Source organism: Neomonachus schauinslandi, unplaced genomic scaffold, assembly GCF_002201575.2.
Source record: "Neomonachus schauinslandi unplaced genomic scaffold, ASM220157v2 HiC_scaffold_939, whole genome shotgun sequence".
Lineage (NCBI taxonomy): Eukaryota > Metazoa > Chordata > Mammalia > Carnivora > Phocidae > Neomonachus > Neomonachus schauinslandi.
The window spans coordinates 1-12,718 of NW_025409629.1; the positions used below are offsets into that span (position 1 = coordinate 1).

Below are 12,718 nucleotides of genomic sequence, written 5' to 3' on the forward strand. Positions count from 1 at the left end.
CCTCGTGGAGCGCCCCCAGCTCCGCGTGCGGGTCCGGTTCGAGTCCGCTTCCCAGACCTGGTAAGCGCCCGAGTCGGGGCAGCTCTGGGGACGACCATCCCTCCGAGGAGGCTTTGCCGGGCCCCGGCACTTTTTGCAAGGGGACCTATGGGGCGCCCCGGGGGTCAGGGAAAGCTTCCTGGAGGCGGTGGTCTTCATTCTCGGCAGCGGCAGCGGAGGTAGGGTTGTGGCGTGAGGAGGCAGGAGAGGGATCTGGCAGAGCCCTGGGGAGCCTCTCCAGGTGGGCTCCCTTCCGAGGGCACCTCCTCAGAGCCCCCACTTCGAAGGGATGCAGGCAGGCTGCACCCCGGGCAACCCTCTCCTCCGGCCCCCCACCCCCGTCCCCAGCGAGGGCAGGACCGCGCTGACGCCCAGAGTACCGTGCATATAGCGAGTTCACGAGAAATGTTTGTTGGGCGAGTGAGAACCAGTTCTGGGGTTTGGGCGCCCCACCTTCTGCTTGCCCGCTGTTGGAGTGTCTCCGGGCCTTCCCGCCTCGCCGCCGGGACAGGTGGTCCAGGTCTTCGGTGCTCCTCTTCCCGGCCGCCCTGGGCTGGCAGCTCCCTGTCGGCTTGCTGGCCCTTCCTGTCGCCAGCCCCGTGAAGCCTTCTTAGCCTCCAGCCCTTGCTCGCCCTGTCCGTGGAGCCCTGTTGGCTCCAGGGGAACAGGGGCATCATGTCCCTGGGATGGGCCCTGGTAGTACTGGCCCGGGGCAGAAGCAGGGGGTCAGTTGAGGGACAGTGTGGGGACATGGAGGCCTCTGTTCTTCTCCTTGGCATTGACTTTGGGTGCGGATGCCTGATGCCACCAAGGGGCTGGGGCTGTGGTGGGGTGGGCAGTGGGTAGGCACAGGTGGTCCAGACACACACCTGCTGTGTGGCCTACGGCCGCCGTTCTGTCTCCCCGAGGTGAAGCCTGTCAGTGCAGCTCCGCTGATGGCTGTGGTGACCGGAGCGGAGCCAGGGCTGGTGGGAGGTGGTGGTGGGCACGGGCTGGGGAACCAAGGCAGCGTTCCTTCAGGGGCTGTGGGACGTGGGGCTGGGCCGTGCATGCCACCGGCGGGGAGGGGGCATCTGCAGCCATCCTTGGCCCGGAGAGACATGGTGGCCGGACAGACCAAAGGCAGGTCACCCGGCCCCCCTGGAAGATTAACCGGGCCTAGCACCCACCTAGCTGGTCCGGGGGTCCTGTGGCAGGGCTGGCTAGGCCTCACTGGGCCTCTCTGGCCCGTCCCTTGCATCCTGTCTTGGCTGGACTGAAGGGTCTGACAGACATTGTGATCTTGAGCTGGGAGGGTCCCCGAGACTTGCACCAGGTGCCACCTACCCCGAGGGCGGCAGAGACACAGCAGGTGTTGGCAGGCCTGGGGTGGGGGGGGGGCAGGCCTGCTCTGGAGTGCGTCCTGGGTGGGTGGCCGGCCCCGGGTGGCCAGATTGCAGGCAGGCCCGGGCTTGCCTCCTGGGGGTGCTGCCTCCCGATGGCCTCCCAGGCAGCCCGACCATCCCCTTGAAACAAAGGCCCCTGCCACTCCTCTAGGAGAGCTCAAACCCACTCGCCCAGCTCCCCTTGGACCAGCATGTGGGCCTCTGCCTGTGAAGCCCCTCTGCTTGGAATGCCCTTCCCTCACTTCTGTGGGGCCTGGTACAGCGTCACCTCTTCCAGGAAGTCCTCCCTCTTCTGCAGCCCCGGCTGCATGTTCTGTGTCTCTGGTGCTCAGGTCCATGTCCACTTCAAGGCCTGGACAGAGCCCTAAGGACAGGGCCTGCGGCTCTGCAGTGCCTTAGGGCTGACCCAATGGCTGAAGGCAGATGGGCTAAGGACGCTGGCGAGGGGCAGCCACAGGGCAGGGCTCCAGGGCCCTGGGTCCAGCCGCACTGGCAGAGACCCCTTGGGGAGGAGGCAGTGGCCGCTGTCCATGTCCACTCTAGCCCCAAGGATGGGAGCCCGCCTTGCCTAGTGGTATCCAGCTGGCAGGATTCTGGGCCCCTCATACACCCTGCCTGTTGGAACCCCACGAATGCCCCTTCTGGCTCCCCCAGTGGGCCTGGTCCAGCCGCTGCCTTGCACTGCCTCCTTCATTCACTGATTGCTGCCTGGAGCCCTGCGAGCCCGTCGGGGGGTGGTGCCCAGGCTTGGGAGCAGGATGATGGATGCAAGCGACAGAACAGCAGGGTGACAGGATGCACGAGAGACAGCCTGGGACAGAAGCCGGGCTGCGTCCAGTCACCATCACCACATCACCATGTCCGGCAGGGGGGTCCCCCTGCCTAGCTGGGGCGCTCCTGCCCCAGCTGCTCCCGGTGCTGGTGTCCTCAGGAGGCCGGCCTGCCTCTCCCGCCTTCCTGTCTGCCCTGTCCATTGGCCTGAGGGAGCTTCGACACTGAAAACCTGATCTCTGCTCACCCCCACCCACACCCCATACTGCTCCTCCCCCATGCCCCTCTCGGTCCTGCCTACACTTGGTGACAGTGTACGTCTCTGCAGCTCCTTGAGCTCAGCCTGTGCCAGGTGGCAGCTGCCTTTCCACCATGTGCTCTGGTTTTCGGCCCCACCCCTGGAGAACATCAGGCTGGCTTTGACCTCCCTCCCCAACCCGCTGCAGCTCCACGCTCTTGATGGGCCCAGGCCTTGAGGGGGCCGCCCGGGCAGGGACCGGTGCAGGGGGTCTGTCTGGCCTGCCCAGCTTCCCAGGGCACTTGCACACATGCCGGCCGCCCTCTGGCTCCCCCTGACCCCTGACCGCTGGCCTTCTCTTTCAGAATGGCACTCAGAAGTCATGGGACTTCATGAAGACACATGACAGGTGAGAGCCCAGCCTGGCCTGGCTGCTGGGGAAGCCCCAGGCTGATGCCCACTGGGACACTGGGGCCCAGGGGCAGGGAGCCGCCCCCTGTCTCTGCCTTGCTGCACCCCTCATGTTCTCTGGGTGTGCCCTCTTGCTCCTGGCTCGGGCCGCCTGGATCGTAGTGGCCCGCAGGCCCTCTTGGACCTGGAAGAGGCCATCTGGGTGCCCTCGTCCTGCCCTGAGCATCAGGGGTGTGGGCTAGACGGCAGTGAGGCGCGAGGAGTGTGGCTGGTAGGCAGCCAGCCAGCAGGGACCACATGTCCCGTCAGTCAGCCGGCCTCAGCTGCTGCCACCCCCAACCTGCCCAGCTGCCCAGCATGTCCTTCCCCACCCCCGTGCCCCCGTTCTGCCAGTCGGAATACAGTAGGCCTGCGTCCTGGCATGCTCTGGCCCTGCCTGGGCCTCAGTCTCCCCATCTGAGTAAGGGACCAGTTTTCCCAGACTGCTGGGGAGAGGAGATGGGCTGAGCATGCTGGGAGCCAGGGGGCTGGGAGCCAGGGGCCCGGGGGAGGTGAGGTGAGGAATTGCTTCTGTGCTGAGCTCTATCCACCCCCCTACAGTGTGGCCATTCTCATGTTCAACTCTTCCCAGCAGAGTCTGGTGTTGGTGAAGCAGTTCCGGCCAGGTGAGGTCTGTGGGCATGGGCTGTGGGGCGAGGGGAGAGGCCCCTGGGGCCCTAGGGTCAGAATGTCAACGTGGGGTGGGGGCTCCAGTGGGAACCAAAGCCCAGTGAGGGCGTCTGGCATCCACTACATGGCTGTGACCGTGGTCCGCCCTTCCCCAACCAGCCGTGTACGTGGGCGAGGTGGAACGCCATTTCCCAGGGTCCCTGGCAGCTGTAGACCAGGATGGACCCCAGGAGCTGCAGGTGGCACTGCCTGGCTTGGCAGGGGTGACATACGAGCTGTGTGCGGGCCTTGTGGACCAGCCCGGGCTCTTGCTGGAGGAAGTGGCCTGCACGGAAGCTTGGGAGGAGTGTGGCTACCGCCTGGCTCCCTCCGACCTGCGCCGGGTCGCCACCTATAAGTGAGTGGGGTTGGGCCACAGGCCTGCAAAGCTGGGGAGGGGCATCTTGTCAGCACCACCTGGGGGATGGGACAGGCTGGGAGGCAGTGAGCGCCCCGTCCCCAGGGGCGTGCAAGCAGGGCAGTTCCTCCTTGTTTTTCAACATGGTGTCGGGGGAAGGTTGGGCAGAACCACCTCAGATTGTGCTCCAGGCCGGAACCCAGGGCTCTTGGGGGCAGTTCTGGAGCATGCGAGCCCCCACCCTTCGGCCCCTAGCTGTGTGGGGCTGTGTGGGGCCGGCTCTGGGCCCAGCTGCTGCTGGCAGATGCCTCTACTTCCTGTGGGATTAAGCACTGGGCGCCGGGGGTGGGGGTGAGTCACAGATCTGCTGTCACACGGCGGCTCAGGAATGAAGCTGGGGGGCAGGGGCTCCTGCGTGGCTGGGGAGGGGAAGGGGTGTGGCCTGGAGCCTAGACTTCAGGGCCTGCCCCCACCGAAGCTGGGTGTCCCCCACCACCTTCCCCATGCGGCTGTCCTTCTGGGATGGGACGGGACGCTGGGGTGACGCCCCTGCATCCCCTGCCCCAGCGGTGCTGTCATGGGTCCCTGAGCCTGGTGAAGTGTGGGGGCAGGAGGACACCCTCCACCACAACACTGAGCATGGACCCCGACAGCCTTCTCTAGAGGGGAGGGGGCTGGTGGGGAGCTCTGCTTCGCAGCCCAGTGCAGGGGCCACTCAGCGTTGGGCCCAGGTCCTCTGCCTCAGCAGCCCAAGGGCTTTGTCAGGGTGTCTCCCTGGCCTGGGGGCTGGGGGGCTGGAGCTGACCTCCAGGCCGAGGAAGGAGAGGAGCCTGGGCTTGGAGCCCCCACGTTCAACATAGGTGTCAAGTGGTTGAGCATCTTTTTTTTTTTTTTTAAAGATTTTATTTATTTGAGAAAGAGAATGAGAGAGAGCACATGAGAGCAGGGAGGGTCAGAGGGAGAAGCAGACTCCCCACTGAGCAGGGAGCCCGATGCGGGACTCGGTCCAGGGACTCCAGGATCATGACCTGAGCCAAAGGCAGTCGCCCAACCGACTGAGCCACCCAGGCGCCCCATGATTTTATTTATTTAAGAGAGAGCATGAGAGGGGGGAGGGTCAGAGGGAGAAGCAGACTCCCCGCCGAGCAGGGAGCCCGATGCGGGACTCGGTCCCGGGACTCCAGGATCATGACCCCAGCTGAAGACAGTCGCTTAACCAACTGAGCCACCCAGGCACCCGCATGCTTCCATTTATTTATTTATTTATTTTAAAGATTTTATTTATTTATTTGAGAAAGAGAGAATGAGAGAGAGCACATGAGAGCGGGGAGGGTCAGAGGGAGAAGCAGACTCCCCGCCGAGCAGGGAGCCCGATGCGGGACTCGGTCCAGGGACTCCAGGATCATGACCTGAGCCGAAGGCAGTCGCTCAACCGACTGAGCCACCCAGGCGCCCGTGGTTGAGCATCTTGGTCTGAGGGGCAGGCCTGCTGTCTGCAGGTGTCCTTGGTGCTGGGGGCCAGGAGCATCTGAGGGTCCTGATCTGGGGCCGGGGTTGAGCCAGCAGGAGGCACCCTGGCAGGGCGGGGGACCCTGGATGAGGTGAGCCTGGGCGGAGTCCTGGCAGAGGGGTACACCGCCTCCCTTGCTCTGGGGCACGTGGATGAACAACCCCCGCCGCGGCGGTTCCACGAGCAGGGCGTCAGGGCTATAGCCTGATCCCGAGGGTGCTGGGGAGCCCGGGAGGGCTCTGGGCAGCAAGCAGCTTGTGAAGACTTGCATTTTGCAGACGAGGTGTGGCTGTGGGGAGGCAGGACTGAAGGGGCTGGAGTAGAGGTCAGGGCAGCTGTGCCTGGGGGTCTGCTGGGAGCTGGACAGACAGCGAGAGCCAGGCCACTCACCTGCCGGTCATAGGTGACAAGGCCCAGGCATTCCTCTGCGATCGCCCAGCAGACGATGGGGCTGCACGTAGTCTTCTTGCTCCGGGTCGGAGGCTGTGCCCGTCTCCTTCACGCGCCGGCGGAAACTGGGCCTGGAAGCCCCTCAGACTGGCGCTTCCATCAAAGGCGCAGGCCGTGGCCCCCGCCGGAAACAGGCTGTCAGGAGGGACTGTGGCAGATAAGCGGCTGGGGGTGGAGGAAGCAGCTGGGTGAGGCCCGTCTGGATGGGGCTCCCCTCCTGGGGAGTGGGGCACGGAAGCCCCCCTGTGTGCTGGGCCGCTTGCAAGAGCAGCCTCCACCCTGCAGGTCTCTGGCTGGCCTCAGACACCCTCTGGTCCTCCTCTTCCCCTGCACACTTGTGCTTGACTCTCCCCTCCAGTCCCGGGATGCAGACGGGCCTGCCCCTGCCCTGTCCTCACAGACGTCCCATCCCGGCTGCCCACGCCGGCCTTCCACTGCTGCCACTCTGGGCCACGGCACTGCCACTGGGTGCCTGTCCCCTTCCTGGTGGCCACCAGCCACCGAGGGAGGGGACTCCCTCTCACCCCTCCACGCCCCGGCTGCCTCAGCACAAGCCCTCCCCAACCTGGAAGTGGCGTCCCGGCGGGGCTGGCATTGGGGGCTGTCACAGGCCGGGCCACACGGTTGCCAGGTGGGTCCTTGCTTCCGGCCAGCCTGGAGCCCTGGGTGCAGGCCACGGTCTGTGCTGGGAAGGGAGGCCCTGGCTGAGGGGCTCCCGTGTGCAGAGGGGCCGCGACCTGCACGAGGGTGTTGCAGACCCACACCGCAGAGATCTAACGGCTTTAGTCAACCCCCCTTTACAACCTCACAGTAGCTGTGGGTCTGCAGTCTGCTTCCTGGGAACAGGCCAGTGCTCATGGGCTGGCCATGCTACAGTCAGGGCATCGGCCGGGGCCATGGGCTCATCTGGGTCTCAGGGTCCCCTTTCCAGCTCACATGGTTGTGGCAGAATCTAGCTCCCTGTGGCTGTGTGGCTGAGGGCCCCGTTTCCTGGCTGGCTGTTGGCGGGGGACCACCATCCACTCCCTGAGGCCACCGGCAGGCCTGGACCACGTGGCCCCCACCCATGGCAGCTTGCTTCATCTACAAGGCTCGCAGGATGGTGCCTCTCTGATTTCCTCCATCTCTGTCGTCTAAGCCTTCACCAAAGAGCTCACCTAATTAGGTCAGGCCCACCAAGATAATCTCTCAGTGAACTGGAAGTCAACTGATTAAAGCCCTCAGTTACACGCGCAGAATTCTTCCACCTTTGCCACGTGACATAAGAATCACAGAAGCAATAGCCAGCATGTTGCCAGGTTTCTGCCACACCTGAGGGTGGTGGGAATCTGGTGGGGGACGCAGGGTGGTGTATCCCAGAGTCCTGCCTGCCAGACGGGTCTCCCTGGCAGGAGTGGCTAGAAGGAGGGCTGGAAGGGGCAGGGGTGGCCCGTGAGGCCTGCGTGGGTGGCTCAGGAGATGCTGTCTCAACCCGTAGGTCTGGTGTGGGACTCACTGGCTCCAGCCAGACTATGTTCTACGCAGAAGTGACAGATGCCCAGCGGGGCGGCCCGGGAGGGGGCCTGGCAGAGGAGGGCGAGCTCATTGAGGTGGTGCACCTGCCCCTGGATGGTGCCCAGGCCTTCGCGGATGACCCGGATGTCCCCAAGACCCTCGGTGTCATCTTTGGCATCTCATGGTTCTTCAGCTGTGTGGCCCCTGGCCTGGGTCCCCAGTGAGACTCCAGGGGCTCAAGATCAAGGCTGGTTCTGGCCACTCGCCCTACAGATCAAATAAAGTCTCGTGTGGCTCCAGCCTGTGTCCACTGGTTCCGAGCTGTGACCAGGGGTGGGCTGGGGGAGGTGGAGGGACAGTGGATCTTTCCCAGATCGGCCCTGGGGGAGGGTGGGCTCTCCATGAGAGCCTCTCAGCTCCACTGGGAAGCCTCTGGCTGCAGGCAGGGAAGGGACGGCTGTGGGCAGCTGGTGGTGGGCAGAGGACTAAGGTCAGGCCTTAGGTGGGGGCCTGGGGAGAGACAGGGAGGATGGTGCCAGGCCAGGCCACCTCCCAGGGCAGGGGAGGTGGGGATGGGGGCTCGGCCGGGCAAGCACTCGAGGAGGACTGCGTGGTGGGCCACAGGGTGGCCGTATGGCCATGGTAGTGGCAGCTGAGCCAGCCCTCAGGAGGCGGGGGTGGGGATGGAAGTGCAGGCTGTGCATTCCGGAGGGCACATGCTCCCAGCTCCGGGGCTGAACTAGAGCCCCTCTCCGGGAGCCCGAAGCCAGAGCTGCTCTGGATCTGGGTCTCGTGCCCCCAGTAGCCCCTGCATCCCCTGGGCGTTGGGAGTTTGTGCCAGCCTGCGTGTGGGCCTGCAAGCCCAGAAGGACCCCTGCCCTGCACACTCGCCTGCGTCTGTGGCCCTTAAACACTTGGGGTCACAGGAGGGCCCGGTGCCCACTCAGCTACACACCCAGTAAGGCCTCCACAGGTAATGGGTGGACTGGAGCCCATTGTGGAGAGTATGCCGCAGTCTCGGGCCTTTGCAGGATGGGGGCCTGGCCTGAGGGCTGGGGAAGCTCCTGGAGGGAGGGCCAGCCTGACCCTTCCCCTGAGCCCTCCAGGTGCTCCGGCTAGCCCCATGGGCCATGCTGTGGGTGATGGGTTTTGGGCGGTTTGGAGAGGGCAAGGTGTCCAGGGGCTGTTGCCGTCACAGGCAGGGGGGGACTGGAGTGGCCAGGAGCTGTGCTGCAAACCTCACTTAGTGCCCTGAGCCGCCATGTCCCCTGGGACTGGGCCTCAGGCCGTCATGGTGGAAGATGCTGAGCAAGACCATGCCTTTGGCTCTCACTGAGACCCCGTTGTCAGGTGGGGGCGCCTCAGTTGGGCTGAGGTCCACCTGCCCCCCTGTAATCCCCCTGCCCTGGCCCTAGGCTGACCCCATGCAGGCAGGTGTTTTTTTCTGAGCATGCATGGAGGGTCCGTCCCTCCTGCTGGCCTGGGGAGTGCTTGGGGGGCTCAGCCCAGTTGGGACCGGCACAGTGCAGACAGCCCCTGGCCTGGTGACGGAGGCTGCCCCGTGGAGGCCATGCCCAAGGGGCCCGCTCAAGCAGCACCACCTGTATGCAAATGCTGGCTGCACCCAGGTGGGGCCTCCTGCGAGCCCCGCCAGTGAGGGACCTGCTGCCGAGGAGGGGCCCTCAGGCATGGGGTGTGTGCCCAAGGGGCTGGCAGGGCTGGGCTGCAGTGGGGTCCTGGGCAGCCCCGCTCCACCCTGTCCGGAGGAGCCCAGCGGGGCTGCAGTGCATCTGGAGAACAGCTCACTGCCCAGCCTAGAACCACCCCACCCTGGCTCCCTCCCTTGCGGCCTGCCTGGTGCCCACCTCTAGCACTCCACTGTCCTTGGCGGGCCTGCAGGCATTGCCCACCGCCTCAGATCGGTCTCTGGCAGGAATGGGTGGCGCCGGCAGCTCCCTGTGCTGTGGGGAGCAAGCTGGAGGCTCCGAACTGGCAGGGTGGGGGGTGAGGGACAGAGCCCCTGGATGTGGGTGCAGCCCAGCCTCCTCAGGCTGCTCTGCGGCCTGACCGGACAGGTCAGCAGGCACTGCTGCTGGGCCTAATGGAGCTGGCATCGATTTCCCGGCACTGGGGGCTTGGTGGGGGGGGGGGGGGGGGCTGTAACCGGAAACTCCCCTCCCTGCTGCTATATTTGGCAGCACAGAACGCGGGCGGAAGCGCAGCTCACTCCTGAGCCAAGCCGGCTCTGTCCGAACTCCGGGCAGCCTGCCCCCCTGGTCCTGAAGGCCCGCTGCCAGCGTGGGGGCCTCCACCCCACGTACGCCTTGGGCACAAGCGGCGCACCCACCTCGGAACATGCCTGAGAACCCCTCTTACTGGGGAGCTCAGGGAGGGAGCCCCCAGGCTAGGGGGTAGGTGGAGCTGGGTGGGAGACACATATTATGACCCAGTGGGTCCCAGAGCAGGGACAGGGTCTTCCTGGAAGAGGCAGGGCGGCCTGGCCCGAAGCAGGAGCCCTGGCCCCATCAGATCCCCAGCCCTCTGGCCCAAGGGCTGCAGAAATCCCTATGGGGGGACCCCAAAGGGGAGGACTTGCCCATCTCCCCGCAGCCCCCAAGGCCTACCCCTTGCCTGAAGTGGCCACCTTCCTGACTTGACCCTTTCCTGGGTATTCAGTCTGGGCTGTGGCTCCTAGGGAACAGGAGGGAAAGGGGACAGTGAGTGGGAGGGGGCTTCCATGCCCTGCTGGGTGGCCCCCTGGGAGCCAGCCCCCCACAGGCATCCTGGGTCTGCTGGCCCCCTGGTACTGCCCTGATTCTCACCCAGCTGCTCTGGGCCGGGAGGACCCCCGTCCTGCTCCCACGAGGTCTGGGGGGAGGCAGATGAGGCCAAGCCATTGTCTCCCTAGCTTTGCAGGGCAGGTGGGGGCTCTCTGCATCCCTGAAGCAGGGCTGGCCCTCAGGAAGGGCCCTGGGGAGGCTGCATCCTTGGATAGGCTGAGCCTGAATCTCGAGATGGAGTGAGCATCCCTCACGGGTGCCTCCAAGCTGAGACAGCTCTGGGCGGGGAGAGAGCCATTGCTGAAACGCAGCAGCTTCTGGAGCTGGCCGCGCAGCAAGTCTCTGGGCTGTCCTTCCCTCCCAAGCTGTGGCCACGGGCAGGAAGCTGCAGAGGTGGCTGAGGGAGGGGCACAGCGGGGGGTTGTTCTCTGGATCCCGCCTCTCACTTTGCCAGGAATTCCCCCTGCTCGGTCCCTCCGCTGCCAGGCCCTGGCCCAGTCACTGTCCTTCTCACTTGCACTGTGGCCCTGCCCTCGCCCCCTGCTGCCCCTGCCCTGCAGCCAGGGATCTCTGTGAGAATGTAAGTCACCACCGGGCAGCACAACCCGGCTAGCTGCTCTCCGTGCTTCCCTTGGTCTTAGCATGAAGACCAGTGGAGAGGCCCAGTGCAGCCCGGCACCCACTACCACCAGAAGCCTCACCTAGGCCCCTCACCCGCTCGGCCTCTGCCACTGTGTCCTTCTCACAGGCCTTCATGGGGGTCAGGCTTCCTCACCCCGGGGCCTTTGCATGTGCCATTCCCAGCTCCTCACCCGGCTGACCCTCGCCTGCCTTTGGGTCTTAGCAGGCCCCCTGTACAGTTTGCCCTGTTGGCCTCACTGTTACAGTTTGTCATTCTATCTCTGTTCACCCCTAGACCAGGGCCCCCCCCCCAGGGGTTCACCACTTGGCTGAATGCTGGGCAGAGGCACCCAGGGCTTCCCTGGATAGTGGGGCGGTGGGCATGGACCAGGATGGAGCCCTGATCCCCTGGAGCTGTGCATGTGTGTGTGTGTGTGTGGGGGGGTCTCCTCACTTGTCTTGGGGTCTGCAGTACATGGGTGCCTGCTTCTGGGCCAGGGCAGAGAGAAGGAAGCATCCCCACAGTGACCCCCCCCTTCCCGGCCAGCAGTAACTGGAAGGCTCTGAACACAGCTTGCATTCCCTTATTTGGTGGGGGTCGCTGCGTGTGGCAGGCCTGGCTTGTGTCCTGCCGCCTCATCCCCGCAGACAGAGGGGCTCAGGTAGGGAGGGATGGGCCCGCGAAGCAGAGCCAGGCCCACCCCTTCAGGGCCTTCCAGCTGCCCCCAATGCCCGGATCCTGGAGGGGCTGCTTAGCGGCAGCGCCGATACACCCCATGTTGGGGTGGTATTCTCTGACCTCGGGGCCCCTTGGGCAGCTTGCCGCACACCCTAGTGAGAGAGGGCGCGGCGCTTGCGCTCCCGAGCCCCTTCTGCCAGGCCCTCCGCCCCCGCGCTTGGCCCCCTTCAAAGCCGCTTCTCCCAGGAAGCCTTCCGCGCCCCACCCCGCCCCAGCCGGCGCCGGCCGCAGCAGCTACTCGATCCAGGCAGGGACTGCACTCCCAGCACCCAGCGCCCAGCGCCCAGCCAAGGGGCCCACGGCAGACTTGCGCGAGGAGCCAGAGGAGAGAAGATAGCCCAGTTATTGCGGGGTGGGGCCGGACCCCTGCGGACCTCGGGGTCCCTAGCTGCCCGGGCGACCGCCAGCCCTGGAAGGGGCCCTGCTTGCTGGAGGGGAGCTGATGTTTGCAGACAAGGAACCCTTGGGGTTGACCCCGGGTGGGGGGGCGTCGCGAGGTTACCCCGGCAGAGGGCAGCACGGTGATGACGGAGGAGCGGGACGTGGGGACCTGGTGACCAGGACAGCAGGAGGAGCCTCTCTGGGAAGCTCTCACCTCGTCCTCTTGAACGTGCACCACCGTCTCTATTCCCTGACCGTGTCCCCGCGTCCCCGCCCGAGCCCAGTCTCCGGCCTGGGTGTTCCGCAAGAGCGTGGCCTGCCGACCCCCGCGCCGGCGCGGACCCGGGCACCCAGCTTACACCGCGGAGCATCTGCTGCCTGGCGGCCCGACCCGCGACCGGTGCGGCGGCAGGGCAGGGGTGTCGGAGAGGAGCAGCGCCCCCTGCGGCCGGCGTGGAGGCGGTAGGGGCGGCGCGGCGGGGGACATTCCCCAAGGAAGGGTCCCAGGCCGCGCCCGCCCCGCGTGGGGGCAGAGCCCTGATTTGTGCTGGAGGCGGCTTCTCCCCTGGGACGGCGAGGAGCGCGGCGGCGGCGCACTGATGGGAGGGGACCTCGGCGGTGACCTCAGGGGCGCCCCACCCCCGGCTCCTGACACCCGGCGGGGCTCGGGCGAAGGGAGGCCGCTTGGCGGCGCCGGCCCCCGCACGCCGGCTTTGGCGGAGGCGTGACGGAACCCCGGCCGCCCCGGAGCCCGGCGAAGCGCGCGCCGGGCCTGGGCGCGGGCAGAAGCGCCCTCCGCCGCCTTTAAAGCCGGGCGCCCCCGGCCCCCCCCC

At 66.0% G+C, this 12,718-nt stretch overlaps 1 protein-coding gene across 1 annotated transcript; it reads left to right on the forward strand.

Moving 5' to 3' along the window:
- Nucleotides 1-2,801: 2,801 nt before the first annotated feature.
- On the forward strand, nt 2,802-7,662 carry NUDT14 (nudix hydrolase 14). Its single transcript, XM_021679723.1, has 4 exons — nt 2,802-2,842; nt 3,445-3,509; nt 3,673-3,910; nt 7,348-7,662. The coding sequence occupies exons 1-4, from the start codon at nt 2,826-2,828 to the stop codon at nt 7,586-7,588; spliced, it is 561 nt and encodes a 186-aa protein (XP_021535398.1). The 5' UTR covers nt 2,802-2,825; the 3' UTR covers nt 7,589-7,662.
- The last annotated feature ends 5,056 nt before the right edge of the window (nt 7,663-12,718 follow it).

What these genes read in the sequence shown, in the direction of transcription:
- NUDT14 (XM_021679723.1), top strand. An exon ending in GGTGAAGCAGTTCCGGCCAG is followed by an intron (nt 3,510 to 3,672) that starts GTGAGGTCTGTG and finishes TTCCCCAACCAG; the next exon opens with CCGTGTACGTGGGCGAGGTG. An exon ending in CGCCGGGTCGCCACCTATAA is followed by an intron (nt 3,911 to 7,347) that starts GTGAGTGGGGTT and finishes CTCAACCCGTAG; the next exon opens with GTCTGGTGTGGGACTCACTG.